The following is an 18,797-nucleotide window of genomic DNA, read 5'->3' as shown; positions in this document are numbered from 1 at the left end:
TTTAAGCTTTTGGAATTTTTTTTTTTTTCTATAATTTTCTATTAAATCTATGTAAATTGTTTCAAGATTCAAAAGTTCATTAGTATATTTGCATGTATTTGTGAGGCGCTCAGCGCATTAGTGGCCTATCCAACAGTTTTGCAAAAATGAGTTATTATGTTCAATAGAGCTGTATTGGTCAAAAGAATTGTTCTATATTTTGAAAATACTTAATTTATTCTTCTTTTCACTCTATTTTGATATAAGTTTAATTTTGTCTTTTAAAAATTTTCTTAAAAAATAAATATTTAACATTTCAATCGCATTTTACTTAAAATGTCATTTTTGCAAGTAAGCCACAAATGCGATGAGCGCCTCATGTATAAAAAAAATTTTTTTTCTTTTGATATACATAGAAAATAAAGAATCAAACATATTCATTAGAAAAAGCAAAACATACTGCATTTAAATGAGACTCATTTAAATTAAGTACATACATATAAATTTTCGAAACATCTACATTATTTTCCCAAATGTTTTACTTTTGATCATATTCTTTTACGATAAGTGTTGCTAGAAATTATCCAAGTTTCATTGCCAAACTCAAAATTATTTCTTATATAATTCTGCAGATGTAAGTTTTGTATAATTGTCAGATCAACGCGGAGGGTGTAGAACATTAATAAATTTGTGGTAAATTAATTAATATACTAAATTCTAAATTTTACATACAATAGAACGAGTACTCAATAGAACTTAGATGTATTAAGCCATTCAAAAATCTCCAATATCATAATTTTGTTTGAACGATGTTTGATTAATGTTTTTTTTTTCTATATAAATCTAAATTCTGATGTTGCGCAACATTTATGACAGTATATCTCAACACTTCAAATGTAAACTGCGTTGTTAGCCTAATTTGGTGCATTTGTTTGTCAAAAAAGTAAAAAAAATAAGTAGAAGGAAACATTTAACACTTTTGATTATTGTATAAAATATAAAATTAATAAAAATGTTAGCAATAATTAATAGGATTTTAGACTGGATAAAAAGTCTATTTTGGAAAGAAGAAATGGAATTAACATTAGTGGGCTTGCAATTTTCAGGAAAAACAACATTTGTCAATGTAATTGCGGTAAGAAAACAAAATCAATTTTAGTAATACCAATTTCATTGTTCTCAGCTTAAATTTTGGATATCTATAAGAAAAAAAAAATGAATGATTAATAGCTTTAATAATGTACAATAGAAATTATGTGGGCAAAAAATCTGTAAATACTATGAAAATTTTACTTTCGATCTCTTTTAAAATGAATTTTTTTTTTTGTAGAAAATTTTCAAAGAATAAAAAATTTAATATAAAATAATATTTTACTACATACATATCTATTTAAGCATCTATTTAATTTTTTACACAAATAAATGACGTTATCAATAGATAAATTGCTGTTTCCCCAAATTAAATAGGGACGTAATTTATTTTGTGGTTTTCTCATTCGTTCAATATTAATTTGTGCTACGAATGTTCAATATACTACTGTACATAATATATAATTTTACAATATTAAATGACAAGCTAAATTTTTTATTTTGTATTTAATTTAATTTAAAAACTAAAATTGTTCGTTATAAAATGAAATGTGAAAATTATAAAATTGTATTTCGAAGTACATTTTTAATTAGCAATATAGTATCTATCTGTATTATCGATTGGATTATTCATCTTAAATGAACATCTGTGACATTATGTGTACTCGTACTCCACTCTTGACTGTATTCATATATAAGTAATTTTATTATTCTTACTGAATATACATTGCTAACTACCCGCATTTTATAAAAGCATTCTACAAAAAACGTAATATGGTAGAAACCTTCGAATGCAATTGATTACTTTCGGAATTAATAAAAAATTTAAGTTAATTAAGTTTATTGAACCTTATGTATTAAATATGAAATACATGTGCATGTATGTACATATTAAGTGATTTCGTTTAATTTTAGTCTGGTCAATTTAGTGAAGATATGATACCAACAGTTGGTTTCAATATGCGGAAAATAACAAAAGGAAATGTTACAATAAAAGTATGGGATATTGGCGGTCAACCTAGATTTCGATCGATGTGGGAACGATACTGTCGAGGAGTAAATGCAATTGTGTAAGTATCTCAAAAATATTCTTAGATTGTATGTGGGATTAAATACATCCATTTTTTTATTGATAAGAAAATTCTATTTGACTAGTTCTGATTGGCTTTTTGATGTCACAACTCAATATTTTATACATAATTATATCTCGTATTACATACTGACTAATATGAAATAACTTTTCAAATTATGTATTTCACATTGCTCCAACACCCTATGTATATGGTAACATTTCTATGTATATACTACGAGAATAATATTCTTTTAAAACTGAAAAAAAAATTATAGATTCAATTATTTTATTTAAAAAAAATTGTTTTGCTAACAACAGTCGGCATTACCTTCTTTGTTTTTAGTGCAGCAAATTACTATGCTATTAACTAGTTTTAACAAATTTCCTATATAATAAATACATATTGCTACATATCATAAGCATCTCAAATGGGAAAAGTCTCTTTTAAGTGGTATTTTAGAATTTCTGAGTTTTTCCATATTGAGATTTTTGTTGTCATTGTACCTTTTAAAAATCTGAAAGTCACTTAAGTTTTCTTTAAGGCAATTGACTAATTATTTCTTTGATAGTTTTTTATATATCATATAAAAAATTTATAAATTTTTCTTTTGGTTTATACTTACCGAACAATTTTTTTTTTTTGCAGATATATGGTAGATGCTGCGGATTTGGATAAGATGGAAGCTTCAAGGAATGAATTGCATTCCTTATTAGATAAACCACAGTTAGCTGGAATACCTGTGTTAGTTTTGGGAAATAAACGAGATTTACCTGGTGCTTTAGATGAAACTGCACTTATTGAACGAATGTAAAATATATCATAAAAATTTTTTAGGCACTTGAATATTTAACAATTTTATATCGTAACTTTTTTATTTTTAGGAATCTTTCCAGCATCCAGGATCGAGAAATATGTTGCTATATCATTTCGTGTAAAGAAAAAGCCAATATTGATATTACTCTTCAATGGTTAATATCCCATTCGAAAAGCCAAAATCGCTAATTTATTGTACATATATAAATATCTATATATATATATTACTATAATATATTCTAATGTGTTATAATTAAGAGATTAACGCTTAAAGTTTTATGTTAAATATTTTTTTCATGTTATTATTTTTTTTTAATTGCACTATGACAAATAAAATTGTAAAAAGAAATGTGTTAAGCGTCATGTGCCTGTTAACGATATTTTTTTTTCTCAATTTTACTTTTAATAGTATAATTTTTTCTAAGTATATTTTGAAATAATCAAATGGAAATCGATGATGCATAGTATAAATTAATTAAAAAAAAACATTATTAAAGGAGTTAAGGTTTCACAGGAATATAGAAATCGATATAATAACGAAAATCAAAAAAAAAAATTAAAATATAAAATATGCGTATGTGCACAATATTGGAATTAAAAAAATTATTTACTTTTTTCTATTTAAACATGAATGTGCTTTTAGAAATTTTATTTAGTAGATATTGTGTAGAACTTTTTTTTTGTCAAGGAAATTGATAGAATAAATTCTTTATTTATAGTATACTTAAAGGGTTTACAAAGTATGTAATTTGAATGTTGATAATTACCTACTAAATTTACATTTTCATGTAAAAATTAAACTGGATTCTTTTGAATAGTTCAGCGAGTTTCTAAGAAAATCTCTCATAGTTATATACATATATACATATTATATTAATATGATTCTCAAATCTAAATCAAAGAACTGCGTTTCGAATTTAATTTTTGTCCTTTACTGAAAATTTAACATACTATGTATTAATTGGCAAACTAGTATAAAACCTAATAGTAATAATAAACCATTATTAATGCAATAAAAAACTTCAGGCAAACTTTCAAGACATTTTAATATGGCATTAAAAAGTGTAAAGACATAAAATGTACACATATAGATTATTATTTTGTAAGAGTAATCCTAATATGTAAAATTCTTTTTTTGAAATTCAATGATTTCAAGCATGGGCAGTAGTAATCTAAAAAAAGAAAAAATTAAATCCTAATTTATTTTTATATATTTATTTTTAAAATATGGTTTCCAGTATTTTACTATCTAAAATTATTATAGATATAAAAAGATTCTTTAAGGGCTTATGAAGCGAATGATTTCTCTGAAAGTTTTAACTAATAAATAATTTGATGTTTGTTTTACTTGCGGCTAAACGTACTGCAATTAATTTTAAATACACATTGATTAATCTATTTTAATGTGAGAGATTCAAGGCCTTAAGAAAACTTTTTTCTTATGGAGACTTATAATTCAAAATTGTTTTTAAAATTAATTGATTCAAATGAAATAACAATGAAGGAAAACTTTATTTACACTTTTCTGAACAATTTAATTCAAATTGATTTATACAATTGTTTTCTTTACAAATGGTACAAAAATTTCGTTATTTTTATGATTCCAAAATTTTTCTAATTTGGTATAATGACACTTTTTGCTATTTCCATGTATACTTCATTAATAGATTCTTGCCTTAAATTTTCATCAATTTCATGAGTTTTTAAATGTTCTGAAAACAAAATACTATTTCAAAAATAATTATAATTAATTTTATTTAAGAAATACCTTCCAAGAGGAATATTTTTGGAAACTTTAGTTCACAAATATCACAGTTATATTTAAGTTCCCCAGTATGTATCATATTGTGTCTTTTTAAAGCATTTGATGAAGCATATTCGTTTGGACATACCTGACATTTATACTTTTTTTTCTCTAAAATATTGAAATTTAATTGATTTAAAAGCGCAAAATATAATATATGTCTAAAAACCTGCACTGTGATATTTTTTAACGTGTGTATTTCTTTGCCAAGCCGTAGGAAAGCTTTTTTCACATTGCTCGCACGGAAATGGTTTATGATCTAAATGAACTCCATACATATGCATTTTTAAGTGATCAGCCCTTTTAAAAGTAACTCCACACACATTGCATATATGTTTACTATCTAGCAATTTTTTATGTGTTAAGGAGTGTATAGTTAATGTGGAAACTGTATTGAATGTTCTGGGACAAAATTGGCATTTATATTTAATATCGGGCTTACGATTAGGATCATTGTCTTTTTTATGATTTGACATATGCGATAAAAAAATACTTTTTTTATTGAAATCTTTTCCACATATTTCACAATTAAACTGCAAAGAACTGTGTTCATTGCTAATATGTGTCCGTAAAGCTTTTGATCCAAAAAAACCTGTAAAAATATATTTGTATTTTTATACAAATTCATAACACAACAAACAAAAGCAAGCTCACTTGTTTTACAAATCTCACATGCATATGGTTTAATTCCTTTATGACTATTTAAATGGGATTCTAAAGATTGTTTTGATTTACAGTCTGCAATGTATATACAATTTATAATTTGTTAATAGTTCAAACATTCATATAGACTAACCCTTATCGCAAACTTCGCATGAATATTTTGATCGTATTGCTTTCCTGTCAAAGTCTGGATGTGAACGCTTCAGATGATCGGAAAAAAATTTAGATTTTGTAAATTGTTCCTCACAAACAGGACATCTTAGAGACAAGTCTTTTTTAGAATTGCTTTCACTGTCTTTTGCATTTTCAATACAAATTGCATCTGTCTCACTAAAAAAATAATTTCAATTACTTAAATTACAAACAGTTAGTTTGATTTGCAAAAATACTTTGAAAATAATAAGTCATTTTTTTCGTATAATGTTTCATTTTGAATTTCAGTCTGTTCCAAGCATTCAGTTTCATTAAAAACCTTAGGGTCGTAATCATCGTCATCGGCTACAAAAATTTCTACTGCAATATTTTGAAAATCTTGTAACTTTATTTCGTTTATTTGGCACATATTTAAAAGAACATGTTTATCACGTATACTCTGTGTCCTAAAATTTCTAAAGCATTTTGTACATAAAAACGGACTTTCGGTAGGATGATAATCATTCATGTGCTGTGCGAAATACTCTTCGGGAAATGCGAAATTGCAATAAGAACAATCCAGTAATGCTACATTTTCATTATCCACAACATGCAGTTCAGATTCCGATATGTAGTCAGTTCTCATGTCATTATAGTTTTCATATTCGACAAGCATTTCAACATTACTGTCCTCTTCTATTATGTCCAAACCAATATCTTGATAATTATGATCTTTTACTACGCATGCAATTTCACTTCCCTGTTTCATGTGTTTTATTGAATCAGTATTGCAAGTAGAAACCTGATGGTTATCTAAAGTCTCTTCTAAAAATTCGATTTCCCGATCATTTTCTTTTTCCAAAGCATATATTTCATTTTCCGAATTTTTACTTTTTTCCTGAATAAGAGTTTCTGCGATTGATTTCGACTTTTCCACAGCTGCTATTAAGGTATTATGTGCCTCAATACATTCGTCTAAAAATATTTTGAAATTTACGAATTTTGAATAACATTGTTCGCAAATATTTTGAGGCAAGGAATCGTTTTCTGTAAGCTAAAAATTTGTAAAAATAATATTTATTTAAATCTTTTTATTTTGTTTAAAAATTACCTCTAATTGAAGAAGGTCAAAAAAAAATTTCATGATTTGATGGGCTTTAATTTCAACCTTTGAATTATTCTTAAAAATTGGAATCATTGAACAACTATCATAATGCATTGTACATGTTCGACAAATTTCTTCTATGGAACAATGTTCATTTATAAACATGCTACTTCCCATTTTTAAAATGTGAATGTGAATTTTTTGGAATAATAATTTCTTTTATTTTTATAATTTTCTTATTTAAAATAGTAATAATTTTGTGAAGTTAGTAAACAATTTATGTGGCTTTGCAGTTTACGCTTGACTTTTGAAATGAAATAAAATATATAAATATAAATATATTGCAGGGATGATATGACATTTTCAATTCAAAATATTATACAATGTTCAAACTATGGCGAAAACATATTATTCAAAGTATGTTTGCCAATAATGTAAACAACTTCTTTAGTTTTTTTGGCAAGATAAAAAGTCTCTTCATGAGGACGAAAAGCAATTCATTTAAATTTAGTAACCTTCGAGGACTCGACTTCAAATAACTCGATGAAAAAAACTGACTTATTTTTTGACAAAATCAAAGTGTACGCCCAAAATTAATACGATTGTCAGTAAATTATATACGATTGCTACAGACATGGTATAAATCACATCTAGTATACTAAAAACAAAAACAAAGCACACGAATTTAAAAACATGAAACTATCGGGTAAATGTTTGTTTAAAGGGCTTCTGACATTTGAGAGAATGTCAAAAAATGTGTCACTTTCCAACTGATCATTTAGTAAAGTAAACAATTTATTTGTTTTCTATAAAAAATAAAAATAAATCAAATGGAAATTAAAGCAAATTTTGAAAAAACTTGCAGAACATGTGCAGAATATTTTGATGAAGACCTCCAACCGATCTTTGTTTCAAAAAACTCAAAAATAATTAAAATGCTGGAAGGGTTCAGTGGCTTCAATTTTAAGGTACCAATTTAATTTGAAACTTTATTTGTGTAACTATTTCAACTTAATTACTCAGATAGCGGAAGAAGATTCTTTACCCAAGGTTCTTTGTAACACTTGTGCGAAACAACTCACACAAATTTACATGTTTCTTTTGCAATGTGAAAAATCTCAACTAATTCTGACTGAAAAACTTCAACAAGCAAATAAAGCTAGTATTAAAGATTCGCAGTGTGAAGCAGAAAATTTTGATGATTTTGAAAGTGACGTGAGTGAAACAAAAGATTCCTTCGGAAGTTTATTAGAAGATATATTTACAATTAAAGAAAATAAACAGAATATTGTAAAAGCAGAATGTGCAATCACTTTAAAAAACAATATTCAAGAAATTAGAAGTAAAAATAAATTAAGTGAAGAGAAAATTTTAACCACATGCAAAGACAAAACCAATAAATTTCAAAAAAAAACCCATAACCTGAGGAAACGGAAAAGAGAAAATGGAAGTAAAATAGAAATTTCAGAGAAAGAGGATGAAAAAGACAAAAGTTTCAAAAGCATTAACAGAGTACCTAAAAAAAATTATGAATGCAGTATCTGTTCTATTGAATTCAATAAATTTGCTAACTTAAGAGAACATAAAAAAGAGAAGCACCCAGCACAACCAAAAGTATATTTATGTGACATTTGCGGAAGAAGTATTTTACATACTGTTGATAATTTCCTTAAAAAGTCTAATCCTTTTTATTTATTTCAGAGTTCGATAAAGGAGATCGTTTGCTTCAACATAAAAACCGGCATTTGGGCTTTAAGCCTTTCAAATGTGATAAATGTGATAAAAGTAAACGTATCCGATTAAGAAAATCAATTTAAATTATTAAGATAATTTTCAGGTTTTTCAATAAAAGCATCTTTAAAAGCGCATATTCAAAGACATATTAATCCAGAGAATTTTAAATGTGATAAATGTGGAAAAAATTTTTTGATTAAAAAATGCTATGAGGAGCATGTCCAACGACATGAAAGTGGGGAGAAATTATTTAAATGTCCTTATTGTCCTAAAACGTTTAAATTGCTGTCAACGCTAACACATCATTGCACATTTCATAACAAGACTTTGGACAAGAAGTATCATTGTAGTGAATGTAACACAAATTTCCGGAGATCTGATCATTTAAAAGAGCATATAAATGGAGTGCATTTAAAAATATTACCATTCAAATGTGAACTATGTCCTCAGGCGTTCGTAACAGGAGCTAAACGAAATATTCACGTTAAAAGAATGCATTGTAAGATTTAAAATTGCAAGATAAAAGTATTTTTTTTTTAACTTCATATATATATGTTTTAAGCCGGGAAAAGATTTCAATGCAATCAATGCGATAAAGATTTTTCTTTGCAATCTTCCTTGAATAGGCATAAAAAGGAACATAGTGGTATCAAAAGTTTAATATGCGAAATTTGCAATGAAAGTTTCATAAAGCCTATACAAATAAAAAGTAAATTAAAATATCTATTCGTTATAAAATTTAACTGAATCTTTCTTTCAGAGCATATGGAAACGCACGAACTTGATGAAACTGCAAAGAAAAACCTAATAACGCAGACATACGAAAAAATAAAATATTTAGCCATTAACCAAGATGAGGTAAACGAAAGCAAAATAAATTTGATTTGATTAAATGTATATTTAATAGCACTCAGAATAATTTGTATTTTTATTTGAAAGATTTATTTTTCTTAAAGTAAAATTAAAGTTTATACATTGAACGGTTTTTTGGATACTTATGTAATAAAAATGTTTATTTCCGATATTAAATTGTATCTGTTACCGCTTTTGCTATTTCTTCATAAGTTTTTGAAATCAGGCTATTTTTTGTTGTTTCGTCAATTTTATGAGTTTCCATATGTTCTAAAAAATATGATATTAACTATTAAAATTTATATTGAAATCCAGCTATATAAATATGTATATTTACTTTCTATTTGATAAACAGCCATAAAGCTCATATTGCATATTTCACATATGAATCTTTTATCTCCATTATGGCGCCTCTTATGCCTTGATAGAGATGTTGATAATGAAAAATCTTTTTCGCAAATATTGCATTTATAACGTAATCCAGCTGAAATACTTGTAACTAAATTTTCTTGGAATATATGTAACTTTAAATTTACTTACAATGTGACCTTCTAACATGTGCATTACGAATTGCACCTGTAACAAATGATTTGGAGCAAATATCACATTTAAAAGGCAGAATTTTTAAATGTACTCCGTTTATATGCTCTTTTAAATGATCAGATCTTTTGAATGTAGTATTACACTCGGTACAATGATACTTCCGGTCTGCAGTTTTATTGTGGTAATTGCAATGGGCTGTTAATGTTGACAATAACTTAAATGATCTGGGGCAATGAGGGCATTTAAAAGGCTTTTCATTATTTTCCAGTAACGATCCTTTTTCATGACGTAATAAATGTTCTCGGTAATAGCTTTTAGTTGTATATACTCTTCCACATGTTTCACATGTGAACGTTTCTCTTTTGGAATGTTTCACCACGTGAATTCGAAGTGCGTTTTTAACTGCGAAAGCTAAAAGAATGACCTTTTGATAATTTTCCTTATTAGGTGTAAAATATATAAAGTGTTATATACTTATGAAAAATTTATATATTTTATTTGATAAATTTTCGTATATCTTACTCTTTTCGCATATTTCACATTTATATGGTTTAACGCCCAAATGTGTATTTTTATGATCCCTCAAAGTTTCTTGTTTTGCGAATTCTACAATTTAAAAAAAATATTAAAAGCATTACACATATTCTGATATACATTTCAACTGTAAGACCTTTCCCACATAAATCGCATAAATATGTTTCTCGAACATATTTTCTTGATTTTGGATGAATTTTTCTATGACGTTTATATTCAGATAAATTTTCAAATACTTCATCACATGGTAAGCATATATATTTGTCTTTTTCTGTGTTTAATGTTTTACTACAGGACCTAGTTTTTCGCTTTGTTAGCTCTTCATTGTCGCAGACTTTGTCACCGCTATTTTGTAAGGCTTCATCCTCATCTTCTTCAATATCACTCTTAATATCAGTATTATCTAATTCAACACTTGTTTCTCTTGAGGAAGTTTTTTCCACTCTATCATTATCAATTATATCATGATGTTTTTCTTTTATTTCCAAATCTATTTTTCCTAAATTTGTAATATCAAGTTGGGATTTTATTGAAGTACTGCAATTATTTTCTTTGTTATCAGTATTAAAATAACATTCTTTCGAATCTTCATTATCTGAAATATATTCTGTTTTTAAGTCATATTCATCTTTATAATCAGATACCGCCCCAAAAGCAGCCAACGTTTTATATTTCTTTAATAGAATTTCTTCAGATTTTTTACATTTCATTAAAAAATTGTGCAATCTCGTAAGTTCTTGCAAACACCCAGAACAAATATTTTGTGGTAGACCATCATTTTTGCTTATCTAAAACATAAATATAAAAACAGGTTTCTAGATTTTTTACCGAAAAATATTACCTTGATATTGTATTCTTTGCTATGTACAAAATGCATTATAAGGGCATTTTCCTTTTTGAACAATGGTGAGAGTTTCTTAGTAAAATTTTCCGCACATGTTCTACACGTCTTATTTGAGATGTGATTGTAATTTTCCATGTTTTGAAATAAATTGTAAAAAATGTACAATAAATTTAGAATAAAAATATAATAATAAACAAAATTTAGAAAATGTCAATCTTACAAGTGTTACCATATAGTCTTATGTACCCAATTAACACTATGCTTCAAAAGATTTTTACAGTGGTCGTTTGATAGTTAGATATTTAAATTCTTTTTTAATACACTTGTTATGCAACTTATTAAATATTTTTTTTAAATTACGTTAATATTTAAAGTCTTTACTTAATTTAAAAGTCATTCTGATCATAACTTTAATTAAAGAAAATATCTTCGAAATATGAATAAGATAAGTATAATAATTTCAATAATTAGTGATAAAAACAATAAAAAACGCCACATATTAAGAATTTGGAATTCGAATTAATCGGGTACTATTCGAAAATTTTAGTGTTGTACATTTAAAAATAAAATGAATAACCAATTTTTTTTTACAATTGCGTCCATTAAGTTTAACACACTAAAACAAATAATCATTTTTTTTTTGTCAAAATCAACTTTTGAAAGCTTTTCCATATGGAAGTGATATTGTTTTTATACATTCTATTTTGTGGAAAATTGTATTTTTTCTAAAAAATTTTATACTTTTATAAGTTAGATTTTAAAAATCAAAAGAGTTCCAAAAGCATAATGGGGAAAATGCAAATATAGGACGTCCTATTAGATCGAAAATGGAAAATAGGCTCTATTGCCAGTCTATTAATTTACTCAGTTTATGGTTTTATTTAAATAATGACAACTTTGACAACCATATGGCAGTCTAGTTGTTCAAGTTGTCAATTAATGTCATTCAAAAAAAATTTCTATGATATTGTAAAAATATATAAACTTGTTATTACTTTAGCCGAATTTACATTTTAAATGGCTTTCTCGGTTTTAAATTTGGTAGCAAGGAAGAGTGCACTTTCAGCTTTTCAAAAAAGTTTACTAAAAACTTTTCCAGCTGTAGCTGCAAGGTAAGGAAAATTTATTTTTTTTTTTTTGGAACAAAGTTACATTTTACAATTTATATTTTTCCGGAAAAGAGAAATTTGAATCGGTATATATCACAAAAATTCCAATAAGGCACCTTTTATTTGTGTAATATAAAAATTGTTCATATTTCAAAAATATTCCAGTACATTTAAGATTTTTTTGACTTTGCTTACATAATAAATTTAAGGTTATTTGTTCGTACATACTTAATATAATACGTTAAGAGAAGAGTACTTACATGTGAATGTATGTATGTATGTATAACCGTCTATCCATATATATATCCATCTACATTAATGACACTGTATTTATGATATATATGTATATATATATTTTTTTTTCGCAGCCAACAAAACCGTGGAGCTGCGAAATGGTCCCCCGATCCTGAGTTTTTTCAACAGTTTGGTGGAGCGGTTATGTACCCCGATGAAGTAACATCATTATGGAAAATACCACCATACAACAGTTCGTTTCTGATAAGATTTATTAAACTAGATTAAAACATACATATTTATGTTGTGTTTAGGTAAAATTGCACCAGTTGAGAAAAGTGTCAGAAACTTAACCCTTAACTTTGGTCCCCAACATCCCGCTGCTCATGGAGTGTTACGTTTAGTTTTGGAACTCGATGGAGAGGTACTATTATTAGTACTGTCATTACTATCATTATTGTTTAACTAATTTTTAGGTTGTTGTTCGAGCTGATCCTCATATTGGTTTGTTGCATAGAGGTACAGAAAAGCTTATAGAATATAAAACTTATACTCAAGCATTACCTTATTTTGATCGGTATGCTATTATAAAATTTTTAACTTCCAAATTTTAAAACTTTTTGATATTTTATAAAGTGTAATTATTTTAGTTTGGATTATGTTTCAATGATGTGCAATGAGCAATGTTATTCGTTAGCTGTGGAAAAACTTCTGAATATTGAAGTACCGTTACGTGCAAAATATATTAGGAGTAAAATTTTTTAAAATATATTTTATAAAGATTTTGATGAGCGCAAATTTTTCTAGCTTTGTTTGCTGAAATAACACGCATATTAAACCATATCATGGCGGTCGGAACACATGCATTAGATGTCGGTGCACTTACACCATTCTTTTGGTTGTTTGAAGAACGTGAGAAAATGATGGAGTTTTACGAAAGAGTTTCTGGTGCACGAATGCATGCAGCTTATATCAGGCCGGGAGGGGTTTCTTTGGTACGTTATTTTTTACTTGTTAAAGTATTCTGTTGCCTTTTAAACAATAGTGTATTTTAGGACATACCTTTAGGGTTATTAGATGATATTTATGAATTTGCTTCCAAATTTGCTGAGAGATTGGACGAAGTCGAAGATGTTCTTACAACAAACCGAATCTGGGTCCAACGTACTGTAGATATTGGCATAGTTAACTCAGAGGATGCTTTAAACTATGGGTTTAGTGGAGTAATGTTACGAGGTTCAGGAATTAAATGGGATTTAAGGAAACAACAGCCATATGATGCTTATCACTTAGTAGATTTTGATGTGCCGATTGGAACGAAGGGCGATTGTTATGATCGCTATTTGTGTCGTGTAGAAGAAATGCGGCAATCACTTCGCATAATTGATCAATGCTTAAATCAAATGCCCCCTGGTGAAATTAAAACGGATGATGCTAAAGTAACGCCACCATCTAGAGCGGAAATGAAAAATTCAATGGAAGCCTTGATTCATCATTTTAAGTTATTTACACAAGGCTATCAAGTTCCTCCAGGATCTACATACACAGCAATTGAAGCCCCGAAAGGAGAGTTTGGGGTTTATTTAGTTTCCGACGGTTCAAGTCGTCCATACAGATGTAAAATTAAGGCTCCCGGTTTCGCTCATTTAGCTGCTTTGGAGAAAGTAGGAAAACAGCATATGCTAGCAGATATTGTAGCTATAATTGGTACTTTAGATGTAGTATTTGGTGAAATTGATCGATAGAGAATTAAAAATATAACTGTTATTTGTTTAAAGGAAAATCGATATTCGCATATTATAATAAAATCTTAAACAAATGAAAAAAATTAAGAAAAGTTCTTTGTATTAAATATAAGCAGTTGGAAGAATTAGTTTTTTCTCTTTAACATTTTTGTTAAATTCTCAAAGATACATACATATGTATGTATATGTATGTATAAATATGTGAACAATTATGTACTTACTTATTGTATACATACATATACATACAATAATTATTGCATACATATGTATGTATGTAGATACTAACCTTTTTAAAAATTCCATTTTTTGATAGCTATGGTCTTTGAGTTTTGGACTGAATTAAAAACTGGAAAATTAGTATATCGTGACTTTTTAATTTATTTTTAAAAATTCCTGTAAAAATTTAAAAAGTCACATATGTATGTACATTTGTATTTGATTAACATTTTTGAAAGTCAAATTTGAAAACAAAAATTATTTAGAATCAGTCAGTGATCTTAATTAAATGGTGCTTTGATTAAATCTCAATAATAAAAATGTTATAGAATATGTCGACAAAAGTAGCTCATGGCACCGATCAAAAACAACTTATTTACGCATGTTTTATTTATTATGGAAAAAAATTCTAAGCGACCGTTATTATCATACCATCCATATTATATATTTTGTATTAATATATAGTTGATCTGCAAATAAAATTAAGATGTGTAAGAGTTGTGTTAATTAATTAAAGAAATTGTGAAAAATAAAAAGGTAACTAAGTTATTCTTTAATTTTTGTTTTGTGAAGAGGCTTATTTAGAACTATAAAACAAATATGTACTCGAAATCAGTTGAAATTTTTTAAAAGAAATTTTTGATGATAAAGTAATAGATGTCGTAACGTCACTGCTTTCAGTTCTCAATTGTCAGTTTGACAACCACGATTCTTTGTTATTGTTTACTTTATGTACGATCAAAATATTATAAAGATCACCCGCCCATAGTAGATTGAATTGTAAATGAGTTCTTTCCAAATTTTGTTTATGTTAAGATATAATAATAAAAATATATAAATAAATAAATAATAAAGATAAATAAATAATAAAAATAATATAATATTCAGGTATATTCAAGTATTGTAATTAATATCAAATAATTTGAAAATAGAATACCTCCACATACATACATTTATTTTAAAAAATGTCCAATCGTAAACCATTAAACATATTTTCTGAAAATATTGCTGAGAATTGGAAACAATTTAAAAATGATTACGATAAGTTTGAAGTTTTATCCGGTCTAGCCCGAAAAAGTGATAAAGCCCGAATATCAAATTTTTTAAGTGAAATTGGTGAAGAGGCTGCAAATATATATTTAGCGCTTCCTATGACCAAAGCAGAAAGGAATCAGTATATTTCAGTTATAAAAGCCTTCGATACATTCTTTACCACAAAAAATAATCCTATGCTGGCAAGATTCGTATTTGAAAACCGTAATCAATTAGAAGGAGAATCCCTTAGTAGTTTTATATTGAATATTAAAGGACTTATAAAAATGTGTGAATTTAGTGAAGCTGATTTTGATGAAATGTTAAGCAAGAGAATAATTTTAGGAATTGGAGATAAACCACTGCAAGAAAAATTATTGAACATGCGTAATTTAACTAGCGAAGAAGTAATTGATCAGCTTAGAATGAGAGAAGTTTCAAATCAACATTTAAGAGGTCTAACAGATATCAAGTTTCAAGCTAACAAAAAATTGATCAATACTAAGGAAAATTATATAAATCAAATAGGTAAGTATGTATGTTTTTGTATGATTCATAATTGTAAATTTTTCAACATACATACATACAAGCATAGGCAAAATCAACACTTAAATTTAAAATTTAAAAATTTAAAATTACTTTTCGTAATAAAAGTAAGTATATTCAAAAGGGATAATAAGCCTCATACCTAGTACCAGTTCTATTTACTGCCCCTAGATCCGTTTGGTCGAGGAGATCAATCAAATATTCCACATCACTTTTCTCAAATGCGGCTCTTCCACATCCAAGAATAGCGGTCATTTCCGTATTTACCGTCCAGCTGCCAGAGCTAGTCTGAGAAATCGGCGAAGTGTCTCCCCGTCTTTCACCTTCCAGCAGTTTCTAGAAAAAATGTTGTGAGGAATACCCATTCTTGTCTTATAGTTCCTATCAGTCAACGTTTTGCATGGTCACAAACTGTTCATCTTGCCAATTTATATAGAAAATAAAAGTTAACGTGCCTTTTCAAAACATTGGTTATAAAAGAAAAAAATATTTTTTTTTTGATTACGGTCAGTTTAGCTGTCATTTTATTTTTCATTCAAGCAAGTAACTGGTATTAAATCCAGCAATACGTGTAAGTCAAACTTAAAGTAATAAATAACTCATTACTCATTTAAAAATCGGAAATTCTAATTTTTATTGTGAATTTTTTTATTTAATTATTTTAATAGAATTGGGGAGTCATCAGATAATGACAATGAAAGAAAGTAAGTACCAGCTTTCATTATTTTTTTCATTTATTTTAATATTCTGGTAAATTGTAGTAAAAGCAGAAATGATGGATCGATTAGGTTTGGATCCAACATATACACAATATCCAAAATCTAGAGATCATCTTTTACAATATGAACCTAAGCGCGAAGATTTACCCCCAAGATGTATGAATGACTCTTTTACATCCGCCATTATTCCTCTTTCTCAAGATAGTGTTTTAAGAGACTCATATATAACTTCTACAGAATCGATACGTTTTGGGCGTTTGATGGAAGATATGGACTTATTTGCAGGTGCATATGTATTTACTTGTTATTTAAATGTTAGTCAATACATTTTTTCTTTTTTTACTCTCACTATGCTTTAGTTTGGGTATGCCACAAACATTTGTATATACCAAAACTAGATCTCCACCAAGTTCATTTGCCATATACTTTTGTTACAATACTTGTTGATGAAATTAAGTTTACGAATATAATTCCAAGTATCCATAATGATATTAGATTATCTGGTCATGTGTCTTGGGTTGGTACAAGTTCAATGGAAATTATTGTGTGGCTTGAAACTGTTAAACCTGATGGTTCATTGCAAAAAATTACGAAGTCTTTATTTGTCATGGGAGCTCGTAATGCTATTAATACAAAATCAGCTCCAGTAAACCCGTTAAAAGCTTCTAATGCATATGAAGAAAGTCTGTTGGAAAATGCAAATGAAAGACAAAAACGACGCAAACTTGACCGTGATTCCAATTTATTAAAAGTGTTACCAACACAAGAAGAACAAAAACTAATGCATGATAACTTTTTACTAACACAATCAGACACAACAATTTTTTCTGGGGGACACATTTTACCGTCTCACTGTGTTTGGATGGATAAAACAAAAATAGTTGATATCGATATAGCTTTTCCTGAAAATCGAAATGCACAAAATCAGGTTTTCGGCGGATTTTTAATGCGCAAAGCTTTGGAAAATAGTATCATCAGTGCATCATTGTATGCAGGTTCTATACCAAGAATAAAATATATTAGTGACATAATTTTCCATAAACCTGTTGAAGTAACTACAATACTAAGAACTACAACATATGTAACATATACTGAAGAAAGGAATATACAATTAATGTGTATAACAGAAACTAGAACACAAGAAACTGATTTTTCTGTTACAAATGTGTTTCACTACACTTATGAAAGTGATGTCGACATTCCAAAAATTTTGCCAAAGACTTATCAAGAAGCCATTTGGAATTTGGTCGGTAGAAGAGAATTTTTAAGAAATAAAAGATTTTAGTGACTTTTGAAATTTGTTTTAGTAGTATTTTCTTAAAATAATCACTTTGAATTATCAAAATAATTTGAGATGTAATAAGTTTAATTACTTCAGTGATTAATTAAAGATTTATATATTTTTTGAATAAATAAATTTCAATACTTATGTTTTATTTTTACATTATTTAATTGGTTAAGGGAGTCTTAATTTACTTATGTTTATAAATGATAATACCAAATTGTATATTCTATATTCTACATTTTATATCTATAAATTCTATATTTGTTATTAAATTTTGTTAATGAACTTGTTAAATATAAAGTTTAATTTCTTTGTTTTGTTATACATACATAGAACAGATTTAAACAAATGGTAAAATCATTTGATAATTAGAACAATAATTCTGTAGAAAAACTGTTGAAATTGTTAAATTAAAACGGAAAAAATAAAAATTGCTCTTAAAATATTACAAAGTGTTTAATAATCAATAATGTTATACTTCTAATAATTCTAATAACTTAATTATAAATTTTTTTTTGTTACATTAATCCTTATATACTTGTTTTTATTATTTTTTTAATATCCAAAAAGAAAAAAATTCGGATTTTAAGGTTTTTGTATATCTTTCACGCTTTTATAATTACAAAACAACATATAAGGCAAAAACACTTCATCCCACTATTTAAAAATGTGTTCTTTTTCTCATTGTAAGTAAAGTAATATATACAGTACTATGGTTATTATTTTTTATAAGACATATACATAGC

General features: G+C 27.0%; 6 protein-coding genes across 6 annotated transcripts; 4 read left to right on the top strand and 2 right to left on the bottom strand.

Annotated features, from left to right (window-relative positions):
* The first annotated feature begins 906 nt into the window (after positions 1 to 906).
* LOC129609734 (ADP-ribosylation factor-like protein 8) lies at positions 907 to 3,677 on the top strand. Its single transcript, XM_055521845.1, has 4 exons — positions 907 to 1,114; positions 1,984 to 2,138; positions 2,787 to 2,948; positions 3,023 to 3,677. The coding sequence occupies exons 1-4, from the start codon at positions 992 to 994 to the stop codon at positions 3,141 to 3,143; spliced, it is 561 nt and encodes a 186-aa protein (XP_055377820.1). The 5' UTR covers positions 907 to 991; the 3' UTR covers positions 3,144 to 3,677.
* Positions 3,678 to 4,463: 786 nt separating this feature from the next.
* Positions 4,464 to 6,944, bottom strand: LOC129609723 (zinc finger protein 91-like). The gene is made up of 7 exons (XM_055521833.1): positions 6,665 to 6,944; positions 5,811 to 6,607; positions 5,555 to 5,751; positions 5,413 to 5,496; positions 4,928 to 5,350; positions 4,723 to 4,869; positions 4,464 to 4,666 (listed from the first exon to the last, which is right to left on the bottom strand). Exons 1-7 carry the CDS (start codon positions 6,833 to 6,835, stop codon positions 4,569 to 4,571), a joined length of 1,917 nt encoding a protein of 638 aa, XP_055377808.1. The 5' UTR covers positions 6,836 to 6,944; the 3' UTR covers positions 4,464 to 4,568.
* Positions 6,945 to 7,435: 491 nt separating this feature from the next.
* LOC129609653 (zinc finger protein 519-like) lies at positions 7,436 to 9,290 on the top strand. Its single transcript, XM_055521708.1, has 6 exons — positions 7,436 to 7,626; positions 7,682 to 8,300; positions 8,360 to 8,443; positions 8,496 to 8,891; positions 8,955 to 9,101; positions 9,153 to 9,290. Exons 1-6 carry the CDS (start codon positions 7,489 to 7,491, stop codon positions 9,278 to 9,280), a joined length of 1,512 nt encoding a protein of 503 aa, XP_055377683.1. The 5' UTR covers positions 7,436 to 7,488; the 3' UTR covers positions 9,281 to 9,290.
* An 84-nt stretch (positions 9,291 to 9,374) lies between these two features.
* On the bottom strand, positions 9,375 to 11,339 carry LOC129609652 (zinc finger protein 479-like). The gene is made up of 6 exons (XM_055521707.1): positions 11,163 to 11,339; positions 10,458 to 11,109; positions 10,310 to 10,393; positions 9,785 to 10,198; positions 9,582 to 9,728; positions 9,375 to 9,514 (listed from the first exon to the last, which is right to left on the bottom strand). Exons 1-6 carry the CDS (start codon positions 11,298 to 11,300, stop codon positions 9,417 to 9,419), a joined length of 1,533 nt encoding a protein of 510 aa, XP_055377682.1. The 5' UTR covers positions 11,301 to 11,339; the 3' UTR covers positions 9,375 to 9,416.
* Positions 11,340 to 12,093: 754 nt separating this feature from the next.
* LOC129609591 (NADH-ubiquinone oxidoreductase 49 kDa subunit) lies at positions 12,094 to 14,345 on the top strand. The gene is made up of 7 exons (XM_055521602.1): positions 12,094 to 12,277; positions 12,643 to 12,761; positions 12,823 to 12,932; positions 12,985 to 13,085; positions 13,159 to 13,259; positions 13,316 to 13,503; positions 13,564 to 14,345. The coding sequence occupies exons 1-7, from the start codon at positions 12,183 to 12,185 to the stop codon at positions 14,251 to 14,253; spliced, it is 1,404 nt and encodes a 467-aa protein (XP_055377577.1). The 5' UTR covers positions 12,094 to 12,182; the 3' UTR covers positions 14,254 to 14,345.
* Positions 14,346 to 15,174: 829 nt separating this feature from the next.
* On the top strand, positions 15,175 to 18,243 carry LOC129609590 (acyl-coenzyme A thioesterase 9, mitochondrial-like). Its single transcript, XM_055521601.1, has 4 exons — positions 15,175 to 16,029; positions 16,716 to 16,751; positions 16,809 to 17,051; positions 17,126 to 18,243. The coding sequence occupies exons 1-4, from the start codon at positions 15,435 to 15,437 to the stop codon at positions 18,049 to 18,051; spliced, it is 1,800 nt and encodes a 599-aa protein (XP_055377576.1). The 5' UTR covers positions 15,175 to 15,434; the 3' UTR covers positions 18,052 to 18,243.
* The last annotated feature ends 554 nt before the right edge of the window (positions 18,244 to 18,797 follow it).

Source organism: Condylostylus longicornis, unplaced genomic scaffold, assembly GCF_029603195.1.
Source record: "Condylostylus longicornis isolate FDR11 unplaced genomic scaffold, ASM2960319v2 ptg000040l, whole genome shotgun sequence".
Classification (NCBI taxonomy): Eukaryota; Metazoa; Arthropoda; class Insecta; order Diptera; family Dolichopodidae; genus Condylostylus; species Condylostylus longicornis.
The sequence above is the reverse complement of the archived record's forward strand: the minus strand, read 5'-3'. Positions and strand labels throughout refer to the sequence as shown.